This window comes from Anolis sagrei, chromosome 1 (genome assembly GCF_037176765.1).
Source record: "Anolis sagrei isolate rAnoSag1 chromosome 1, rAnoSag1.mat, whole genome shotgun sequence".
In the NCBI taxonomy this organism is placed as follows: domain Eukaryota; kingdom Metazoa; phylum Chordata; class Lepidosauria; order Squamata; family Dactyloidae; genus Anolis; species Anolis sagrei.
In genome coordinates this window covers 211,880,216-211,903,515 of record NC_090021.1, presented here as the reverse complement: position 1 = coordinate 211,903,515, position 23,300 = coordinate 211,880,216, and the positions used below count along the sequence as shown (strand labels likewise).

General features: G+C 40.3%; 1 protein-coding gene across 7 annotated transcripts in view; it reads right to left on the bottom strand.

The window, feature by feature from the left end:
• The window catches only part of LOC132766860 (von Willebrand factor D and EGF domain-containing protein-like), a 324,994-nt gene that overhangs the window by 112,591 nt on the left and 189,103 nt on the right, over positions 1 to 23,300 (bottom strand). For all 7 annotated transcript variants that reach the window (XM_067472855.1, XM_067472881.1, XM_067472890.1 and 4 more), the window contains 5 exons: positions 20,579 to 20,683; positions 17,141 to 17,255; positions 14,733 to 14,983; positions 13,237 to 13,456; positions 3,370 to 3,507 (listed from right to left, as the gene is read on the bottom strand). In XM_067472855.1, the coding sequence (XP_067328956.1) occupies positions 3,370 to 3,507; positions 13,237 to 13,456; positions 14,733 to 14,983; positions 17,141 to 17,255; positions 20,579 to 20,683 (829 nt within the window). The remainder of the gene's footprint in view (positions 1 to 3,369; positions 3,508 to 13,236; positions 13,457 to 14,732; positions 14,984 to 17,140; positions 17,256 to 20,578; positions 20,684 to 23,300) is intronic.

Sequence of the window (23,300 nt, the reverse complement as noted above, 5' to 3'; positions counted from 1 at the left end):
CACCCCACCAGCTTCCCCATACAAATGTGCAAGCTGCTGTTTTCTTTTATAATCAGCCAAAGAAAGAGAGCAGCGTTGGGTCGTTCCCTCTTTAGTTCATTTAATTTCTTTCTTCTCTACACTGAAGGTTAATAGACGTGTATACATGAAAAGGAAAAAAAATCAGGAAGGCAGGTGGCTTGAATCTCAGGAGTGTTTATAAATTGTTTTATGCATAATGAAGTGAATGATTCATTAAACACCCCACAGTAATACCAGCTCAGGGAGCTCTGAGCATCACACTCTATTCTTGGGGTCAGGTTTAATCCATGCACGCACAGAAATGCAACTATTTTTCCTCTCTCTGCACATTTGTGTAACTTTATTTTTATTATTTTTAAAAAAGAAATAGGAAGTTGTTTAAAGGTCGTATAAGTTAAGAAATTAGAAGAAAGTCACAGCCTAAAGTATAATCGCTTTTTTAATGTCAGGAATGACTTGAGAGACTGCAAGTTGCTTCTGGTGTGCGAGAATTGGCCATCTGCAAGGACATTGCCCAGAGGATGCCCGGATGTTTTGATGTTTTAGTATCCTTGTGAAAGGCTTCTCTCATGACCCCACAAGGGGAGCTGGAGCTGACAGAGGGAGCTGATCCATGCTCTCCCCGGATTTGAAACTGTGACCTGTTGATCTTCAGTCCTGCTGGCAAAAGGGTTTAACCCATTGTGCCACTGGGGGCTCCTATGACCATGTTGTGAAATACAGATTATGATTTAACAGCAACATCAGAAAAAGTAGTGTGATACTAAAGAATCATCATATGAGGCTGGCTATGATAATATTTGTATACTAGTCTTCCCCCTCTAGGAAGTTAAGTCACATTTATTGGCGTCACCATCATGTAAGAGTCAGAGGTCACAAGTGACCACTGACCAATGAAGGTGGTCAGTTTGGGGAAGCTTTAAGGTGTTTCTGTGAAGATGCTATAAATAATGTCTTAAGGGCTACAAGGGAAGAAGGAAGCACAATGTGAATTAAAAGAGATTTGGGGTTGTGGCTACAGTCTGATGCCTGGTTATGCTGGACAAAAGGTCCAAACTCAGAACTCCCTCCTTCATGTGAACATTCCATTTTAAGAAATTAAGAGTACAATAGGGAACTGTTAACTAGAAGTATTAGGAAAACGATGGTTCTGTTTTAATCTCAGTTGAATATGAATCTGAGCCCATTTATATAGCTACCAAAAACTAGGACTGGTTCAAATAATTGCTATTTTGGACTATTCCTAGATTAGATTCTGTTGAGGTGTTGATACCTCTCCATCTCAAAACTGCAGAAGTGGCAAGAGTGCGGCCTTGACCCTTGAGTCAAGTCAAACCTTTACTGGCTCCACTGGATGATCACCTTTATTTTTTGCATCCTCTGTCACTGTAGTGTTGAGCAAGGAGCTCCAAAGAGGTCCTGGCCATTGTCAGGTGCCTTTACCAAAGTCAGCAAAGGCATTTGCACAATTTGGGGAGGAGAAGGGAAAGGAGAGGGCATGGATGGTTTTTCTGTCACTGGGAATGATACCTGGTAATAGCTAAGAACACTCTAGGGCTCTGTAGCTGCTGCTGCAGTGCAAAAGGGCACAAAAGGCACGTGTCATTCCCTTTTTCCAATGCTGTAAAGTGCAGGAAATATGGGATGGCAGCAGTGGCCTGTGAGAAAAGCAGGACTATTTCTGAATTGGAAATGACCTAGCTTTTCACAATCCCCCCCCCCCCCCCAACAAAGTGTAGGGTTTCTCCAGGCCATTCTTTGGTTTCTGCAAACATGGAGTAAAATTGGCAATCTAAGAAAACTTTTTACATCTTAATTTATTTCAAGTATGGAATACAAATTTATATTTAAAAAATCAGTCAAAAATGGTTGCTGCTTTTGTGTCTCCATTCTTCTGCTAGCAAGTACAATTTTGTTGTTCATTTGTTCAGTCACTTCCAACTTCATGACCTCATGGACCAGCCCATGCCAGAGCTCCCTGTCGGTCATCACCATCCCCAGCTCCTTCAGAATCAAGCCAGTCACTTTAAGGATACCATCCACCCATCTTGCCCTTGGTCGGCCCCTCTTCCTTTTTCCTTTCATTTTCCCCAGCATACTTGTCTTCTCTAAGCTTTCCTGTCTCCTCATGATGTGGACAAAATATTTCATCTTTGCCTCTACTATCCTTCCCTCCAATGAGCAGTCAGGCTTTATTTCCTGAAGTATGGACTGGTTGGATCTTCTCACGGTCCAAGGCACTCTCAGAACTTTCTTCCAACACCACAGTTCAAAAGTACCTATGTTTCTTCGCTCAGCCTTCCTTATGGTCCAGCTCTCACATCCGTAGGTGACTACGGGGAATACCATTGCTTTAACTATGCAGATCTTCATTGCCAGTGTAATATCTCTACTCTTCACTATTTTGTCGAGATTGGCCATTGCTCTCCTCCCAAGAAGTAAGTGTCTTCTGATTTCCTGGCTGCAATCTGCATCTGCAGTAATCTTTGCACCTAGAAATACAAAGACTGTCACGGCCTCCATGTTTTCTCCTCTATCTGCCAGTTGTCAATCAGTCTGGTTGCCATATTCTTGGTTTTTTTATGTTTAACTGCAACCCACTTTCTTCTTTCACCTTAATTAGACGTCTCCTCAGCTCTTCCTCGCTTTCAGCCATCAAAGTGGTATCATCTGCATATCTAAGGTTGTTAATGTTTCTTCCAGCAATTTTAACCCCAGCCTTGGATTCATCAAGCCCTGCACATCACATGATGTATTCTGCATACAAGTTGAATAGGTTGGGTGAGAGTATACAACCCTGCTGTACGCCTTTCCCGATCTTGAACCAGTCTGTTGTTCCATGGTCTGTTCTTACTGTTGCTACTTGGTCCTTATACAGATTCCTCAGGAGAGAGACAAGGTGATTTGGTATGCCCATGCCACCAAGAACTTGACATAAGTACAATTGTAGATGTATGCAAAATGGTAAATTTACTTTGTTTCCATAATAAAGAGTAGGGAAACAGCCAGTGAATATTTCTTCATTTTGATTGCCTTTGGTTTAAAATGAAATCTCTTTTTTGCTAAGCAATGTTTAAACTAATTAAGTCTGCATAACAGCTCTTGCATTATGTACCATCTTGGGATAGCTATAAACCACAGAAGTAAGAGAGTTAAAAAAGAGAGATCATGCCCATATTCTGTCCCTTTCTTTTCTATCCTTTTACTTAACATGAACCTTGTCAGGGAGATTCCCTGTATATTCACTACTTTGTGACATTTTAATTTATCTTAATTAAGTTATTACTCTAGCCCAGCTCATGAAATCCATGGAACAAATGGGTCATAAGTAGACTACACAATACTTACACTTGCACTTTCTGTCATCACCTTTCATCCCATGGGGACAGTCACCACATACATAGGATCCCATGGTGTTTGTGCAGGAGACACCAAAAGAACAAACATTCTCTTCACATTCATTTATGTCCTCTTGACAAGTAAGCCCTATGGCACAAATGAAACAAAGTTTAATAAAAAGAGAAGACCCATCTTAATCTTCAGCTTAAATGTTCATACATGCTAAGCAGACATCTCAGCTGTAAATGCACTGAACAATATGCCATTTAATTGTCACCCAAACTCCCCCCACTCACCCTTACACAAATTTATCTGAACCTGCTGTTGCTTCACTGTTCATTACTGTCAGTTTTATTACAATCCAAAATGTAGAACTGTGAACCTTAAGGTGAAACATTCCAGCAACTCACAGGAAATGAATATTCCCATCAGCTCTGATTGCTTCTGTTTGTGGTTGTTGTTCTTTGCTTTCCCTCTTAAAATAAGTGCAATATTTATGTTGGAAGCTTTTCCATACCAAAAAAAAAAAAAAAAAGAATATTGTAGATCTCTAAATGGTGCAAAAGAGGCAACAAAATTTTATCAAGTGTGGAGCCACTCCATTGCAAGGAAAGAAGCTAACTCAATTGGATTGCAAGTGATAATGCCAATCTTGGGCATTGGTTTTTTTTGTTTGTTTTTCCAAATGCACAATTCCCTCCCCTTGAAAAAAAATCATGTATTAAAATTATCCAATCCTCCTCCTCCTCCTCCTCCTCCTCCTCCTCCTCCTCCTCCTCTGCAGTCATGCTGCTTTGCCTTTATATGCATAATTCTGTTAAAGGCACATGGGCAGAGCCATAATCATTAAAATTTGCTTTATAATCCTGAAGGAACAGAAATGTCTCAGGAGATTTTAAAAAATACAGTGGTTTCATTAACATACAGAGGACTTTAGTTGACATGAACATAATGTACATTTAAGACATCTTTAACTGAATTCTGTCCAGTTCTTATTGATATTTTCACAACTTATTAGATTACTTTCTCTTTCTCTCCACTGTTAGATTCTTCCCATTGACACTCACTGATTCCTAGTGTTTAGAAGACAGGAGAAATTATTGTTCTTATATTTTTAGCAACTCCCGCAATTAAATTAAAACTGTCTGCATATTAGGTTCTTGTGGGTTTTTTCGGGCTATAGAGCCATGTTCTAGAGGCATTTCTCCTGACGTTTCGCCTGCATCTATGGCAAGCATCCTCAGAGGTTGAGAAGGTCTGTTGGAAGTAGGAAAAATTGGTTTATATATCTGTGGAATGGCTGGGGTGGGGCAAGGAGCTCTTCCCTGCTGCAGTTAGGTGTGAATGTTTAGCTGATCACCTTCATTAGCATTTGAAGGCCTGCCTGAGTCTGGGAAAATCTGTTGCTGGGAGGTGTTAATCTGTGCCTGGTTTTTTCTCTCTGTTGTTTAGCTGTTATAATTTTAGAGTTTTTTAATACTGGTAGCCAGATCTTGTTCATTTTCATGGTCTCTTCCTTTCTGTTGAAATTGTCCACATGCTTGTGGATTTCAATGGCTTCTCTGTGTAGTCTGACATGGTGGTTGTTGGTGTGGCCAGCATTTCTGTGTTCTCAAATAATATGCTGTGTCCAGGCAGGTTCATCAGGTGCTCTGCTATGGCTGACTTCTCTGGTTGAAGGAGTCTGCAGTGCCTTTCATGTTCCTTGATGCGTGTCTGGGCGCTGCGTTTGGTGGTCCCTATGTAGACTTGTCCACAGCTGCATGGTATACGGTAGACTCCTGCAGAGGTGAGAGGATCCCTCTTGTCCTTTGCTGAACGTAGCATTTGTTGGATTTTCTTGGTGGGTTTGTAGATTGTTTGTATGTTGTGTTTCCTCATCAGCTTCCCTATGCGATCAGTGGTTCCCTTGATGTATGGCAGGAACACTTTTCCTCTGGGTGGATCTTCATCTTGACTCTTGTGGCTTGTTCTTGGTCTTGCAGCTCTTCTGATGTCTGAGGTGGAGTATCCATTGGCCTGGAGAGCCCAGTTGAGGTGGTTCAGTTCATCTTGGAGGAGGTGGGGTTTGCAGATTCTTTTTGCACGGTCTGCCAAGGCTTTAATGGTGCTTCTTTTTTTGACTTGGGTGATGGTTGGAGTTTTTATGTAGATATCTATCTCTGTGTGTGGGTTTTCTGTAGATGGTGTGACCCAATTGTTGATCTGGTTTGCGGATGACTAGGACATCTAGAAAAGGCAGTCTTCCTTCATTTTCTTTTTCCATGGTGAACTGGATGTTTGGGTGGATGCTGTTAAGATGGTCCAGGAACCTGTTGAGTTCTTCTTCTCCATGGCTCCAAATGGTGAAGGTGTCATCCACATATCTGAACCATATCGTGGGCTTTTTGGTTGCTGTTTCCAGGGCTTGTTCTTCAAAGTGTTCCATGTAGAAGTTAGCTATGACCGGGCTGAGAGGGCTCCCCATAGCTACTCCATCTTTTTGTTCGTAGAATTCATTGTCCCACTGAAAGTAACTGGTGGTAAGGCAATGGTGAAACAGAGCCGTGATGTCTTCTGGGAATCTCTGGTTGATGAGTGCCATGGTGTCTGCTACCGGGACCATGGTAAATAGAGATACCACATCGAAGCTGATCAGTTTGTCGTTTCTATTTAGCTTGAGATTGCTGATTTTTTCTATGAAGTGGGCTGAGTCCTTGATGTAGTGTGTAGTGAGCCCAATATGGCTTTGTAACTGTGCAGCAAGAAATTTTGCTAGGTCGTATGTGGGGGATCCAATGGCACTCACGATGGGTCTGAGTGGGGTGGAGTCCTTATGGATTTTTGGGAGTCCATAAAGCCTGGGTGGGTGGGCTTCCGATTTACATAGCTGTTGTCGTATGTCAAAGTTTATGGAGGAGTTCTTAATCAGGGTGTTGGTTTTCTTGGTTATTTTGGCAGTTGGGTCTTGCTTGAGTTTTTTGTATATAGTAGGGTCCAGGAGTTTTCTGATCTTCTCCTTGTATTGTTCTGTATGCATGATAACTGTGGCATTCCCCTTGTCTGCTGGCATAACGAGGATATCCGGATCTGAATTCAGTTCTCTGATGGCTTGTCTTTCCTTCCTAGTAATGTTACTGGGGGGAAGTTTTGCCTTTTTCAGGATCCTTGCTGTTTCTGCTCGTACTTCTTCTGCTTCCTCCTCGGGGAGGCGATAAATTGCTGATTCGACATTGGCAATGATGTTTTCTACTGGGATCCTGGTGGCGGTCACAGCAAAGTTTCCTCCTTTCGCTAGTATGGATACTTGGTCTTCAGAGAGTTGTCTGTCTGTCAGGTTGATGATGGTCCGTGATGTATCCAGTTCTGGTTTCGGCTGTTGCTTTTGGCGTTTGTGGAATTTTTGTTTTTGTCTGTTGGTGTGGACAGCCATGTTTTTCTCCATTTTCCTGTAAGTGAGGTTGTCTATTTTGTCCCAGTCCTGGGAATTCATCTTCTGGCTGATGTTGATATGGAGGTGCAGCAATTCCTTGTCTGTGTTTGCGAGTTCTTTGCGGATGGTGTGAATTCTCTCTCGTAAGAGGTTGCGTTCTAGGCGGTCATAGATCCGATGAGCCTGTGGTGTTTTGAAAGTCCTTTTGGCTGCGAGAAATTGTGGGATGGTATCTGTGTCTCTGCAGCGTAGAAGGAAAGTCAGGGAGCACAGTAGATGTGCTTTCCTGGTCCTTAGTTTCTCCAATTTCCTTGTGTCTTGGAACAGTTTCTCCCCGTAGAGATGTTCAATGTATTGTCGAAGGCTTTCATGGCTGGAATCACTAGGTTCTTGTGGGTTTTTTCAGGCTATAGAGCCATGTTCTAGAGGCATTTCTCCTGACGTTTCGCCTGCATCTATGGCAAGCATCCTCAGAGGTTGAGAAGGTCTGTTGGAAGTAGGAAAAATGGGTTTATATATCTGTGGAATGGCTGGGGTGGGGCATATATGCATATATCTACATAAAAACTCCAACCATCACCCAAGTCAAAAAAGAAGCACCATTAAAGCCTTGGCAGACCGTGCAAAAAGAATCTGCAAACCCCACCTCCTCCAAGATGAACTGAACCACCTCAACTGGGCTCTCCAGGCCAATGGATACTCCACCTCAGACATCAGAAGAGCTGCAAGACCAAGAACAAGCCACGAGAGTAAAGATGAAGATCCACCCAGAGGAAAAGTGTTCCTGCCATACATCAAGGGAACCACTGATCGCATAGGGAAGCTGATGAGGAAACACAACATACAAACAATCTACAAACCCACCAAGAAAATCCAACAAATGCTACGTTCAGCAAAGGACAAGAGGGATCCTCTCACCTCTGCAGGAGTCTACCGTATACCATGCAGCTGTGGACAAGTCTACATAGGGACCACCAAACGCAGCGCCCAGACACGCATTAAGGAACATGAAAGGCACTGCAGACTACTTCAACCAGAGAAGTCAGCCATAGCAGAGCACCTGATGAACCAGCCTGGACACAGCATATTATTTGAGAACACAGAAATGCTGGCCACACCAACAACCACCATGTCAGACTACACAGAGAAGCCATTGAAATCCACAAGCATGTGGACAATTTCAACAGAAAGGAAGAGACCATGAAAATGAACAAGATCTGGCTACCAGTATTAAAAAACTCTAAAATTATAACAGCTAAACAACAGAGAGAAAAAACCAGGCACAGATTAACACCTCCCAGCAACAGATTTTCCCAGACTCAGGCAGGCCTTCAAATGCTAATGAAGGTGATCAGCTAAACATTCACACCTAACTGCAGCAGGGAAGAGCTCCTTGCCCCACCCCAGCCATTCCACAGATATATAAACCAATTTTTCCTACTTCCAACAGACCTTCTCAACCTCTGAGGATGCTTGCCATAGATGCAGGCGAAACGTCAGGAGAAATGCCTCTAGAACATGGCTCTATAGCCCGAAAAAACCCACAAGAACCTAGTGATTCCAGCCATGAAAGCCTTCGACAATACATTGTCTGCATATTCTTGTTTGATATCCTTTATTTTTTTTCCAAATAAACCTCTACACTTCGATGTTTCTTTAGTATCATAACATAACACTGAAAAATTATATGGTTGTTTTAGATAGGAACACTGTGATAATTAAACATTAAGGGAAATTAAAAAATGTCTTCCTGGAAGCAACATCTAATTTCCTTCTACAATCAATACATTGAAGCAGGCCAACACATTATGATATATATTCGGATTCATTAGGAATCCATATAAAGCATCAGGAATCTTTATCTCCTTCCCTTTTGTGTCAGGCTTTGAACAATAAGTAGAGACCATGAGCTAAATCTGCTTTTGATCTTTCCAGTAGTGTTATGAAATCAAGAGGACTGATGTTAGTTCTCACTACACATTCAATTCATTTAAAAAGGTTCACTTCAGGTAGAACGATTTTATTTACTTATTTATTTATTTACTATATTTCTGCCCCACTCTTCTCACCCCGAAGGGGATTCAGAGTGGCTTACAAATTAAGGCAAAACTCAATGCTGCATTATACATACAAATAAATATAACATCTCAAACTATAAAACAGTTCAAAACTAGTATCACATTTAGCCCTATGTTCTCAATTGTAGATAAATATTGGATGGACAAGTGGGATGACAGGGATGTGACTCTTCCAATGAGAGGGAGTAGGGCCACAGCCCTTTACACCACTATAATTTTGGTCAAAATGTTTCCATCCAACATATGGGTTTCTCCCTGTTTTGCATTCACTGGGAAAAGCAAAAGGTGAGGGGATTAACTTAGCACCTCACTTCCTTTTCACTTTCCCAGTGTAGATAAGGAGATATGTCCTCCTCTCTTGTGACCCAGTTGTAGAGTTCTCTATTCTTCCTCACCTTTCTCTTGAGGGAGGGACAACTGGAAATCAAATCCAGGATTCTCACTCTCTGTCTGTACAACATGAGGACAAGGTTAGGAAACTCAGCATCTGATTTCAATGCTGCCTGTCCATATGCCATTATGTTCAGTATAATGTACATTTAGGTGCATGTCTGAATGTCCTTCATCATTCTTCATACCCATGAAACTCATTACTCACATAATTACTTATGACTGGTTCAAGGTCCGAGATATCAGGTTGATCTCCCCCTCCTTCCAGTGAAAGTTATTGGTGATGTTTACCTTTAATGCTTTTATAAGGTTTTTATAATGTGTGTTAATTGTTTTTTAATTTTGTTTATGTTCATTGTGGCATCAAATAGTGCCAGTGTGAGCTGCCTTGAATTGCCTTCAGGCTGAGAAAGGCGGCATAGAAATGCAGTAAATAAATAAATAAATAAATAAAATCTACACACTTTTGAACATCTTTTCCTACTTTGTCATAGACCAGGAAAAAGAATGCAGAAAGGAACACACTTTTTAGGAAGTGGGTACTTTTTTTCCTGAAACCTGTTCTCATTTTTTAACTATGTATTTCAAGCTTGTCAATTTATTAAATTCTGTTGCTTCCTTCTGTCTAGAGAATGCTGACAATGAGCATTTGCACCAAACACTCTGAATATCTGAAAATTATTTCAATATACAGTAGGCTGTAAACTATAGAAGTTTAAATTATAGCAAATGAACTCTGGGCCCATGTTTCACTCACAAACATCCCCACTGCTCCAGCACATTTTTATCTCTACCCACTTCCCTGTTCCCAAAGCATGCATCTGAAATTGCTGTTGTCCTATCAATGACAGCAGTGTGGGATTGCAAATGCACTTGTCTTTCAGTAAGCACAACACTTTCTACACTTTCGACAACTTGCTTCTCCAGAGATGATACTTAAGGTGCTCTCTGAAGAGTAAGTGTTTTGTTCCTACTATCTGTTTGCTATCATTTGTAAAGATGTGACGCTGAAACACTCTTGTCACTTGAGCAGTACCATGTTGCCTTCTCATTAGATTATTGATGGCTTTCTGGGGAATTGAGACATAAACACAACATCAAGGATAAGCTTTTATTGCTGTAACAGAACCTGCCCTCAAGTAAAATCATCTTCCTCCCAGCTGGCTCTCAACTGCACTTGCATATAATTTTTCACCTGCCATTAAAGCATTGAAAAGTATTCCTGTTTCACTCAATCATTTCTTTACTCTCCCTCACCACAATGTGTTTGCTGTTTCCAGGTCAGGAAACTAACTGCTAAAACAATGAATATTTTATTTAAATGAATGAGGGGGAAAAGGGGGGAATAATTGAAGCAGGTCACTTTCTGTGAACATGCAGACTACCATCTCATGAATCAAGAGGGAACACTATCAGTAGTTGACTACCACCATCCAAGAATGGTCATTATCTGAGAAATTGGTTGTTTCTTTATGCTGATGAGAAAAAATGGAATGTGTGTGTTTATGTGTGTTTCAGAAAATAAAATGATTGCAGCAGTGAAGAGGGCTCATTTAAACACACAGAGTTTGATTTTTATCATAGTTTGACAAAGAGATATTGATGCTTGGGTGGCTGAATAGTGGTATATCATGATGCAGTTGCTTCAAAATGTGTCTGTATTTCTGTTTCTGTGTGTGAGAGAGAAACAGATAATTGGAACCAATTCAACTTACTAGAATGAAAGAAATCACAAGACATGCTCATATGTATATTCTATGAAGGTAAAGATTTACAGTTATTTTATGTCCTTGTTTTGACCAAATTCCTATATTCAGGTACAAACAGGGAATTAGCACAAGCATAGCGATTCTCATAAACACCAGAACCTATGCACACACTTATGGGCCAGGAAATCAGAAGACGCTTACTTCTTGGGAGGAGAGCAATGTCCAGTCTCGATAAAATAGTAAAGAGTAGAGACATCAGACTGGCAACAAAGATCCGCCTAGTCAAAGCCATGGTATTCCCTGTAGCAACCTACGGATGTGAGAGCTGGACCTTAGGGAAGGCTGAGCGAAGGAAGATCGATGCTTTTGAGCTATGGTGCTGGAGGAAAGTGCTGAGAGTGCCTTGGACTGCGAGAAGATCCAACCAGTCCATCCTCCAGGAAATAAAGCCCGAATGCTCACTGGAGGGAAAGATACTAGAGACAAAGTTGAAGTACTTTGGCCACATCATGAGGAGACAGGAAAGCCTAGAGAAGACAATTATGCTGGGAAAAGTGGAAGGCAAAAGGAAGAGGGGCCGACCAAGGGCAAGATGGATGGATGGCATCCTTGAAGTGACTGGACTGACCTTGAGGGAGCTGGGGGTGGTAACGGCCGACAGGGAGCTCTGGCGTGGGCTGGTCCATGAGGTCACGAAGAGTCGGAGACGACTGAACGAATGAACAACAACAATGGGCTACTTCTGGAAATAGTTACTTTCTACCTTCTCTCCTGCTACTTTCTTGGATACTACTGCATCATTCTGCAGTTGAAAGCAAAGAGAACATTTCTCAAAGGAGATCGTAAATTGCTGGTGAAAAGAACACCAGTGAAAGGTAAATATAATATGATGGGGATGGGGAGATCAGTGAATGGAAAGGATGTGAGCAGAGATGGCTGAGACCCCGAGGACAAATGGAAAAGAAAAATACATCTCTTCACAATGCATTTGTTACCACTAGAAGAAAAATAAGAGAAATTATTTTAATCTATTTTCTTCTGACTACAAGACATCCCTTCCCATTTCATTTGAATGTCAGCATTACTCATACCCCATATTCCCTACATTTTTCATTAAATTCTTGGAACACAGAGATCTTAAACCCTTTACAGAGCAATGGGTTTGCTAGCACGATTAATACAAGATCACATACCACTAGAGGACTTTGATGTCTTATGTAAGACTTTACCAGAAATATGACAATTTGCCTACTAAAGATCTCTGTTTAGAAATGGATATATGTCAGAAATCTGCCTTAGCTCTTAGGCAATGGATTGTCTAAATATAGCTGTGATTAATAGGTTCTGATTTGCATATTGAATAATCTCTCAAATTGAAAGCCCTCCCCACAGGAAAGGGAAAGAATGGTAATTCAGAGTGGCAACTCAGAGACTGCTCTACTAATTTCCCCATCCCCTTCACCCCCAAAACAGTACTAACAAGAAGCATGAAAAAAGAGGCTAAAAAGGAATAGAGGGCTTTCTGTTATGATTAGAAAGGACTTTTGCTGAATGCAGTTTTGTTATGAGGAGGCTGTCTGGAAGGTCAATTATAGAGCATTATTGGTTGTATATAAATAAAATCTTTTTAAAGTCTACATCCAGCCATTGGTAAGTAAAAGCATGCTTCAATTGAAGTAAAAGCATGCTTCAATTGAACTAAAAAGTTCAAGCATGCAAGTCATTTTCTGCCTATTTCTTATCTTAACTTACTAAGTAACTGTCCAAATCATGGAATACACATTTAACCAATGACCAGTCACTGTATGAGTACATATAATGCTAAGATCAGCCATTAAGGATTGAAAGCCATTTTGACTCCATACAAATCATTGTTTTTTTAATCATGTCCAAATCAGCCTTGAAGGTTACTGCAGCAGAGCAGAGGTGAAAAGATATTCAAGAGTGTTGGAATCATAGTTTTCTGGTATCAGTCTATAGCTGTAAAACCACTGGAAGCAATACCATTACAGTGTGTATGGCTGCTTGACAGGCGAATCATTTGTAGTACTGGGTGCCTCCAATTCACAACTATCAAATGTGTAGGAATACAAAGAAACTCTTCTTGTTGTGCAGCCAATCAACTGGTTCAGTGGTTCTGAATGTTATTCCCGTGGTGTGGAAAATATGATTCTCAGATATTGCTTTTACTAGCCTCCACATGCTATGCACAGCAACATAGCTATGTCCCGAAATTAACTGTGAAAACAGTAAGGAGGTTCCAAAACAAGTGGGAAGCTCAGCTTACCTTTCCAACCAGCTGGACATTTACAAATATAACTATCTGTTTGATCAATACAGGAACCAATGGCACAGGGATTTGATTTGCAATAATTATGGCTGTTCTGACAGTGTTCTCCTTCAAATTCATTGGGACATATGCACAAGTATTTACCAAGACCTGAAGGAAAGTTAACATTGGTGATGCATGTTCCACCATTTAAGCAACCACAAGGCTGCACTGAAACCTAGAGAAGACAAAAGCAATAAGGATTGTGAGAAGGTATGATTTGTCCAGGTGTATACATAGGTTTTCATGAGTAAGCAAGGATTTAAATATGATCTCCCAGAATCCTTGTCTAAAGCTATGGTGAAGGTGCCATTCAATTATGTGGCTAGCATCCCAAAAGAACATTATGCCAATGCAACTCCTGCAGTGAAAGCATTAGAAACAGGATGGGAAATGCTACAGGTACAGTTGTCCTGAAGGCATTGTAGGAGTAAAATGCCTGGCACCAGCAGATTTTGTTTATCTTACTGTACTATTGCTATTGGGCTATGAAAAATATGTGTCTGCTACACTGGTGTGTCACCAGCATTTCAGTTGGTGACAAAAAGCCCATGGATTTGCCCCACATTGGGGAAATCCATGGGCTCCCAGAAGGGGACATGGAGAAGGTGCTGCTCCACACCCCACATTGACCACCTTTACTGTACCCCTAATCCCATTAGAGGAAGTGTCACCACCTGGATTCCTCCCATTGAAGGGAAGGTAACACAGGAAGGCATGCACTGCTTTCTCTCCTTTTTCGGCATGGAGCCCAGCCAGAAGTGCCCGCACATTGTGTAAAGGCCAAAAAGAGAGGGGAAGCAGTGTACAATGGGCAAATCAGCTCATCTGATGTGGTGGTATATCTAGCAGTTTGGGTGAACGTTTATTCTGTGCATATGTGTTGCCAGGCTCTTTTACAATTTCCCATTGTTAGTCAGACACTTCTAGTTGTAATTTTTTCCTCCTCTGCATTTACCTTATTAGCCCATGCTATTGTAGAATTAATGGAACACCTTGAAATAAAGACAAAGCAGAAAAGAAGCACTGCCAAGAATCCAAGGCTGTGGAGTAATGACATAAGAGCATGGGAGCCTCTAAAAATATCATTGTGAATGAATTATCATCTCTCCTTTATGACTAAAACCTGGTCTTTTATGTTGTTATGTGCTTTTCTTCAAAGATCCAAGTGCACATAGTGAATTTTAAAGCAGATTAATGAACCATTAACAGGGTCGGCAAAAGTGTTCTTTCAGACAGCAATCGATAGTACCCTCTCTTGTTCATTGTATATATGGGTTTTACGCTTGCTAAGATATTTATTAGATTAATTGATCATTACTGTCATGTTGTATAATATGCACTTACTTGAAAATAGCTGAAGACTTAGCTTTTTAAAGACAATAACAAATTATTCTCTATAATGGAAGAAACCAAGACTCTGACAAACCTGTTTGCAGGAGAGCTGTTCCTACCTGAATGGTGTGTCTACTTTGGGCATTGCATTCATCAGACACTGTGAAGTTAAAGCTTTCCGATTCTCCAAAGGCAACTTTCCAGATGAGGAGGCCAGCTGGAGAGAGGGAGGCTTCTGGAGGGCCACTTTCTAAAGTAAACAGCACTGCTGACTTCTCTGGATCCAGTGCTAGCAGCTGGTAAACGAAATTCTCTCCCTCAAATGTCAGAAGCTGGTCAGATGGGGTGTGGAACACAGGCGGCAAGTTATCTAAACAAAATAGGAAAATGAAGCAAGGATCAAGTGGTGCATAATTTATGTAAAAATACATCGATAATCAGCTGAGAAATAATGAGCTAGACACAGAAAATTGGGTTAAACAAAGGCCATTTTATTTTTATTTAATTAAGTTATGCCTGGGGATGAGCAAACAGTGAGGAAAAGCAACCTGAAGTTGGTCTGCTTGAGACCATGTGTCAATCTATAACTACCTGCTGAACCTCCTTGGACAAAAACAGTTACCCCAAGGGTCATTGGTCATTATCTAGCAAAGTTCACACTGTACTGAGAGTAGGAGGGTTTTTTTTTGTCATATCAGGAGTGACTCCTGGTGTGAGAGAATTGGCCGTCTGCAAGGACGTTGCCCAGGGGACGCCCGGATGATTTGATGTTTTTATCATCCTTGTGGGAGGCTTCTCTCATCTCCCCGCATGAGGAGCTGGAGCTGATAGAGGAAACTCATCTGCCTCTCCCCGGATTCGAACTTGCGACCTGTCGGTCTTCAGTCCTGCCGGCACAGGGGTTTAACCCACTGTGCCACCGGGGCTCCAGTAGGAGGGTGGGTCACAAGCAAAGGCTGAGATAAACTCATGAGGGGATAGATAGGCTTTCTATAGTACACAGCTCCACTCCCTGCACACACTGCATTCAGGTGCTAAGCACCACATGCTTTTAACACTACCCTCTATTCACAGAGGCCATCAAAGCCCTTACCCACAGCAGAATTTGCCACATGACCATTGGTACAAAATCTACACAATTTGTTGAATATCCCAGATATTATTTTTTATTGAATTCTGCAAATGAAAATATGAGTTTGTGATTTAAGGAGACATAATATGTACTTTGGAAATTAAAAGAATTAAGACATCATACAACATATGTATTTTACCACCACCTTTACTCCTAGTGGGCTGTTTTATTTAGCCACAGGGAGGTGTGTGTAATAAATTAACATCTTAATTTGATTGTGGTTATTAAACTGTAATTGGGAAAGATCCAAATGTTTCTTCCATATTCAGTGAAAAATGCAATGCAATCCTTGAATGAACATGTATGGACTTGATATAGGTGATGGAGAAAAAGAAAAGCTCTGTTTGAAGCATCTCATTCAAAACAAGATATAGTTTGGGTTATATTTGGGGGAAGGTATTGGATAGGTTGCACTACCATTTATTTGTTTTGGATGAGGATCAGTCCTGTAAAGACCTGGCTTGCAGTCTTGTTTCTATATACCAAGGTAGCCAATTTGGCATACAGGGGTATATGGGTTTTACTGCTGTTAGAATAATAATAATAAAAAACTTTATTTATATCTCGCCCCATCTCCCTGGAGGGACTCAGGGCAGCTTACAAGACAACAAAAGTGTAAAACAAAACACATAGAATATACAACAGAAATTAGCCTAAATCAATAAAAATAAACACCAGGTGAAATAAAAAATGCGCATCATATGGAGATTAATATAAAACACATCCACTCAAAACAAAATAAGCAATAAAACACAAACAATAAATTATAATCAAAACCATAATATACAAACTAGATTAAATGTCCCAGTCAAAGATTGGATTAAAATATCAGCATCTGGGTAAAATTTCATTCCATTTAGGTTCTCCAATTTTAGATGTTACCATTGTCAAAGGCCTATTTGAAAAGTCTTCAGTTCCCTCTGAAAGGATTGAATTGTGGGGGCTTCCCTGATCTCCCCGAGGTCCATAATTGAGTCCCTTTCCCTCATCCCCACCAACCTCACTTGAGAGGGAAGTGGGACTGAGAGGAGGGCTTTGCCATCAGATCATAGAGCCCACATGGGTTAATAGGGGGAGATGCTGTTACGTAGAAGATGAGACCTGGGCGCTGCTTGAGTGATTTGCAAATTAGCCTCTTATAATAGTTCTAGAAAAGAATAAGGCAATAGCCAAGTACTCTGCTGTAGTACTGTAGTACTTCTCTTTGTGAGAAATGGTCTGTTCTGAAGAAAATAACCTACACTGTTCAAGAAATTACAGAAATGCATAGAATGTGCAAGCCATGGATAAGAATACATCCTCTTGCAAAAAACCTGCCCAATAACATAAAAATAATATGTATTTTTGTTTAAAAATCTAAATGTCATCTAATTGTCTGGTGCTTATTGAGCTTACTTTCATTGTGGGCCCAGGTAAATTGAGAAACTGAAGGGTCACACAGAAGACAAGGGCTGGTAGTGCTTGAATCACCTTTTGCATAGCAGAGTCCTTCTATAATGCAAGCATTTTCCTGCCAGGGGAAAAAAAGACAAATTAGCAGCTAATAATTGGTTTGAGATACCATGAAATATTCTGCTCTGGGAATAATGAAATGACAGCAATTTAAATGCTAGCCTTCTGCTCCCTAGGGGAACAATACAAGTGTATCTGTAAAACTGCTGAAAGGACATTGGATTAGCTGGCTTCTTTGTCAGGTTCTTGTAGTTGTGAATGTCTTATCTCGGGCTTCTGGGTAATGCCATTGCCACAAAAAAAAAAATCCATGAGAAGCTTGGATGTGCTATATGAGATCATTATGACCAGACACCTGTTATCACCGTGATTAATTATTGGTTTTTGCTAAAATTGGGTTAGAGTGAAGGGATAATCTCAAAAATTCTGTATGACAATTAGGGCTTTTTTTCTTTTCTACTGAAAAGCTTTGCTGGCCTATGTGATACAAAACTGTTGCTTCAGAGCTTTGCAGAAGAGTTCTTTCATCCACACATATTTACATTTTAATATTGGCAATCTGTTTGGGAGCCATTTATAAACTGGAAAAGGTGCCAAATGTCTCCTTCCAAAAATGCAAATCCTTAATCATAATGTGGGGGGTGCTGTGCATCTAAATTCTTGAACTGACTACAATTGGTTCAGCGCATGGAAAATTCAGTTAATTGATTAATTTTATTGACAGGGATTTAGACTAGTTGGCCACTGAAGTACCTTCCAACAGTTTGAAGTTGCCTGTCTCTGCTGTGGATGGTCACCTTGTTCTATTCAGCCAGCCCTGCTCATACATTCAGATAATGAAGGCTAATACCTGAATAGGGCTGCACAATGCTAATCTCATTCCAAAATGCAGTGTCTCTTCTTTGTCTGAATAAATCTTTAGTAACTATGTATTAACATGAATGTCAGAAGAGGAAGTGATGATATCTTTCCTGCATCAAAGGAAGTCTTTAGCCAATGATATCTTAAGTGCTGAAAGAAGCTTCAAATATTTTTAGTTGCACTTAACTGCCTCTTCCAATTGAAAATGTAGCTTCCCAGCAAACAATGATCTAACAAAACTGCTTATTCTTTCTAAGACTTAGATATGGCACTTGGATCTATGCAATCTAAGCAATGTCCATGTCAAGGGCAGCATATCAAGTATAATACTTGGTTTTTTTCAAGGACCTTATCATAAAGGGAAATAATCCTGGGCAACATCTTTGCAGACAGCCAATTATCTCACACCTGAAGTGGCCTGTAGCTTCTCTAGTTGCTCTTGACATGAAAAGTCCCTCAAGTATGATCACATGATGCACTGTCCAGTTTGTCTGTAATTCATAGATTTTGCAAAGAGTTGCTGCCAGTTGCTCAGATAAGGTGGACTGGATTCCAAATAATCTCCACTCGTAGCTTTTTTTTCTGTGCCTGTGACATGTCCCTGGAGTATGTTTTGGGGGTGGTGTTTTCCTACTGATCAATTCTCCTTTGTTCAAATGTCCAGCACAATACTTATGCTGGCAGTAACAATGGGCAGGGCTTCTTAGGATTACTTGACACAAGTCCCCTTTGTATATATGAGATTTTTAAAGAGAGGCCAGGGAGACAGGACCACATTTGGAAGACGAGCCATGGGGAACAGAAGGAAAGACGAACACACATTTGGGAGAGAAGTCGTGGGGACAGGAGGGAAGGGAGTATGGGGAAAAGAAGGAAAATGAGCACTTCCACCCCAGAAATGGGGGTATGGGGAAGAAGGGAAGGCAGGGGGACAGGCCCATACTCTGGAGAGGAAATGTGAGGAAAAATTACAGCTGCCCCAGACCAAGAAACTGTGATGTAAGGGAACATCACACACATTGGGAGGTGTCATATGATCAGTAAAAGAATGTTAATTGCATAGATGTGAGGAGAAAACTGCAAGTATGATCTGGTTTGTCTGTATGCAGTACTCCAAAGCCATGAGTTGCTTATAGGAAGATGTTTTCCATTTTTAGTGTGATAAGGCCCTTAGTCCTTTCCTATTTAATACATAATTTTAACAAGTCTCTGTTTTAAATTTACTTTAAATCACCCCCTATTTTAAAATTTAATTTATTTAAAATCTGGGTTTATTCTTATGTTGTTACAAACAAATCACTAACTCTGCATGACTCCTTAACATAACTGACAATTCATGAAAAAACATAGGACAAAGTCTAAGTCCCTGTGTCAAGGACTTTATGTTTGAAATGCCAAGGTTTGGACCTGGCACCTCCATTTGTAAAACTTATGTAAGCAATAATTAAATCAGCATTAAGCAGCTACTTTCTACCCATCCTGGTACATGTAGAGCCATTTGAGTTCATGACTGAATTATATCAGCTAAACTACCAATCCTATTAGGAGCCTAAAAAGGGGGAAAAATTGTGGTAGTGCCTGTCAGAATTAATTTACAAAATAAAGTATTACAAACCTTACCTCCATGTGAGAAAACCACTACATGACCAACATTGTCAGACTGAAATCTGGAAATGGTTTTTGTCTTTGTAGTGGTTGTATAGAATAGGAGGATTTCAGCAGGTGTCGCAGATTCCTTGTTTGAGTTACAACCAACACCTGCTGAAACACTTATACAGCCATTTAAGAGACAGAAGACCTTTCTGATTTTCACTCTTACAACCCTACTTAGAACAGGAAGTAACATACATTTATATGGTTTTAAATCCTATTGATGCTCCCCACTAAAGTAGACTGTTAGAAGTGACTGAATTTACCTCTGCGATGACTCACCATTCAATGATTTAAGTCTGCTCTTGTTAGGACTAACCAAGAATATTCCAGTCCAAATCAGACCAGTTTTTTTAAAAACTCTGGCAAGTGTATCTCTACTTGAAGTGTATCTGCTTGAAGAAGGTTGGAGTATGGGTAGCTTTGCAATACCCCCAGTAAATCTGAGAGGCCACCAAACATTAGAAAGATTAGTTGCTTGCTGAGGCAGAGGAAAATGTCTCTCCGGCAAAGGCTCTACATAAACAGGAATCCTTATCAGAGATAATCATAGAACCTCTGTTATTTCCCTAGTTTCATTTACTTTCATGAACATTTCCAGCACAGAGGTGCTAAATTATGTGTGCATATAAAATGTTACATTTGGAAGAATCGTTTTATGTACAGTGTGTGGTTTCCTGGCTATTTATATAAAAAAGGGCAAAATTTACAAGTGAATAGAAGCACATATATTTAGCTTTCCAGCTGATCAATAAACACATTTACTTCTCCGAGGCTTGTCAAGCAAGCTGCACAGCTAAGCCAAGGAAGCTGGAGGGTTAAGAAAAAGATGGATGTTTTGTATTAAACCTCTAAGTGCTTTGAAATTACCTTTAATTTACAAAGCCCATTTGGGTGGAATTCGCAATCCTGGCAGACTCCGTCATACAAGGTCAGAACTTTTGAATTACTGTACTGGAATCCATCATTAGAAATCTAAAATATACAAAATATATATCATTGTATGTGATCATGTTCCATATAGATAGTGTCTGCACATTCTAAAGCACATGCCCAATATGCTTCTGAACTGAATGTCTGCCAAGAAGATAAATTAAACCACTTGCAAGTTACTTTCCTGCAAGGTAACAAATCATTTGATGCTGCAAACTGAAAAGTCATTCATTTATTACCAAAATATCTTTCCGTTCAGATAAAATCTGGGCTTACTGATAACTGTGTACTTTGTTAAGCCTCCTCTTGTACATTTCTTAGGTAGACACCATTTTAAACAATAAATTCTTCTCTACACACTTTGACAGCAATCCATATAGCATTTACTCTAGAGGAAATGCATGGATGTCAACCAGATTTTATCTAGGCTGTTTCAATGTAAGAAGATCCTGCATGACAGCATTTGCTCTCCACTCCACCCAAGATGGATTTTCATTCCTAAGATATTTATTCATCTACCATTCATTAGAAGTAATGCATGAAGTGTCCATTCTTTGCGGAATGGGCAGAAAATCAATGCTGATTTTTCTGCCACTTTTCCATTGTAAGACGAAGTGAACCTAATTTTATGAACGTATACATGGAAATCAAACCTATGGATGAAGTGTCTTGAGTAAAATCATAGTCAAGTAAGTCAGATAGTGCAGGGAATACAAAGAAAAGGATGGAAATTTTGCCCTTTAAAGAGGTATGATTTTAATACAACTGTAATTTAATCCCAGTTGATGACGATGACGACAATGGTAATGATGGTAAGTTCATTACCCGCCTCTCCTTAGGGCCTGAGGCAGGGAACCACATGGTTAAAATAGACAGATATAACACTATTAAAATGCATTTACCAAAATACACACAAGAAAGACTGGCACAAACACCAATAAAATGAGGTTAAAATTCACAGTTTAAAATTAACTGCCAGAAGAGGTAGGTCTTTAGTTCTCTTTTGAATTTTAACATTTAGCTCATTTAGCTTTAGTCTTAGGGTGGCCAATACCTCTGGGTAACAGGCACCAGGCAGTAAGCATTCTCCAGAGAATATCCTCAGGAACACGTTATATGGGAGAAGGCCATTCTCTAGGCGAACTGGACCCAAACCATGTAGGGCTTTAAAGGTCAAAACCAACACTTTGTTCTTTGCCCAGAAACTAATTGTCAACCAGTGGAATGACTTCAATATGGGTGTGATATGCTCACTCATAGATGTTCCTTTAACTGATCTGGCTGTCATGGTTTGAACCAACTGGAGTTTCTGAACTTTGTAAAAAGATATAATGCACTGTAGAAGTCCAGCATTGATGTTCTCAGCATGTGCATCCCTCCTTATCAAGAAGAATGGTCATCTGTTCTACCACTCTGGCTTAGAGAACAGGGGAAACGTTTCCATTCCCACCAGTGATTAAACCTGGCCTGCCATGGGCAGAATAGAAAGAATGAATGAGAGAATGCTGATAGAAGGTTCAGCAGTAGAGCTGGAGCCCAGAAGTGAAAAGTATCTCCCTCAGTTATGTCCTGAAATATATATCAGCCTGTTGACCAAATCCAAGAAACTTCTTCTGTTGAGACTGAGGAGGAGTTAACTGTTAATGCTTTTATGGATTAAGAAAATAAAGGTCTCAGCTGTGAAGGTTGTTGAGGCTAGCCGAGAGCCAGCAACAGGTTTTTCCTTCATTTTGTTTCTCAATTGTTTGTTAATTCATACTTTATCACTCACATATACTTAACTTGTTCAGATGTAGGCTTTGGGCAGGATCCAGTTTTTAATCGTTTTACAGGAAAAAAATGTTTTAAATGCTTTAAAATATTTTTAATCATTTAAACATGATTTAATAGTGTGATTTAATTTTTAAACTTCTGTTAATTATTATTTTTATTTTTAAATTATTTTTAAAATTTCTTGGCAGTACTATGATAGCTGGGACCCTACGCTACGCTGATTGTGTATCATGGGTCTGAATTAGGGGAACACGTGCATGAGTGAGCACATTGAGTGAGAGACACAGCTGCAGTGGAGTTGTTGCAATGGAAGGAAGGATAAAATGGAGGGGGAAAAGATGACCAATGGAAGGAAGGGTAAAAAGGAGGGGGGAAATATTTTTACATTAACTCATCCTTATCCTGTCCCTCCTGAGTTAAATTACTTCACTGCTGCGTCTCTCACCTGCTCTGCTCCGCTGTCTTGTGCACGTGTTCCCTTTATTAATTCTGACCCACGTTGTGCAACTAGTGTAGGGTCCCAGCTATCATACTTTTGCCAATTACTTTAAGCCACTTTGAATTCCATCTTGGGAGAAAGGCAGAATCTAAATCCAACAATCTATATCTACTAGGCTTGGGCAATCCGGATTGTTATTTTCGTTACTCGTTATTTATTCGTTATTTTTTAATAATTAGAAGCGATATTAACGTGTTTCAGCAACCCGGAAGTGTTTTGCCCATATCGAAGCCGCGTCCGCCATCTTCCTTACGATCCGCCAGTGAATCGTAAATGCTGGGGGCATGGCCTTCAGGAACAGCTGCTACCCACCCCCACCTCCTCCCTCTTTGCATCCGCCGGCTTTGCAAGGTCAGCTTTGCAAGGTGGGCGTGGCCTCCAGGAAGA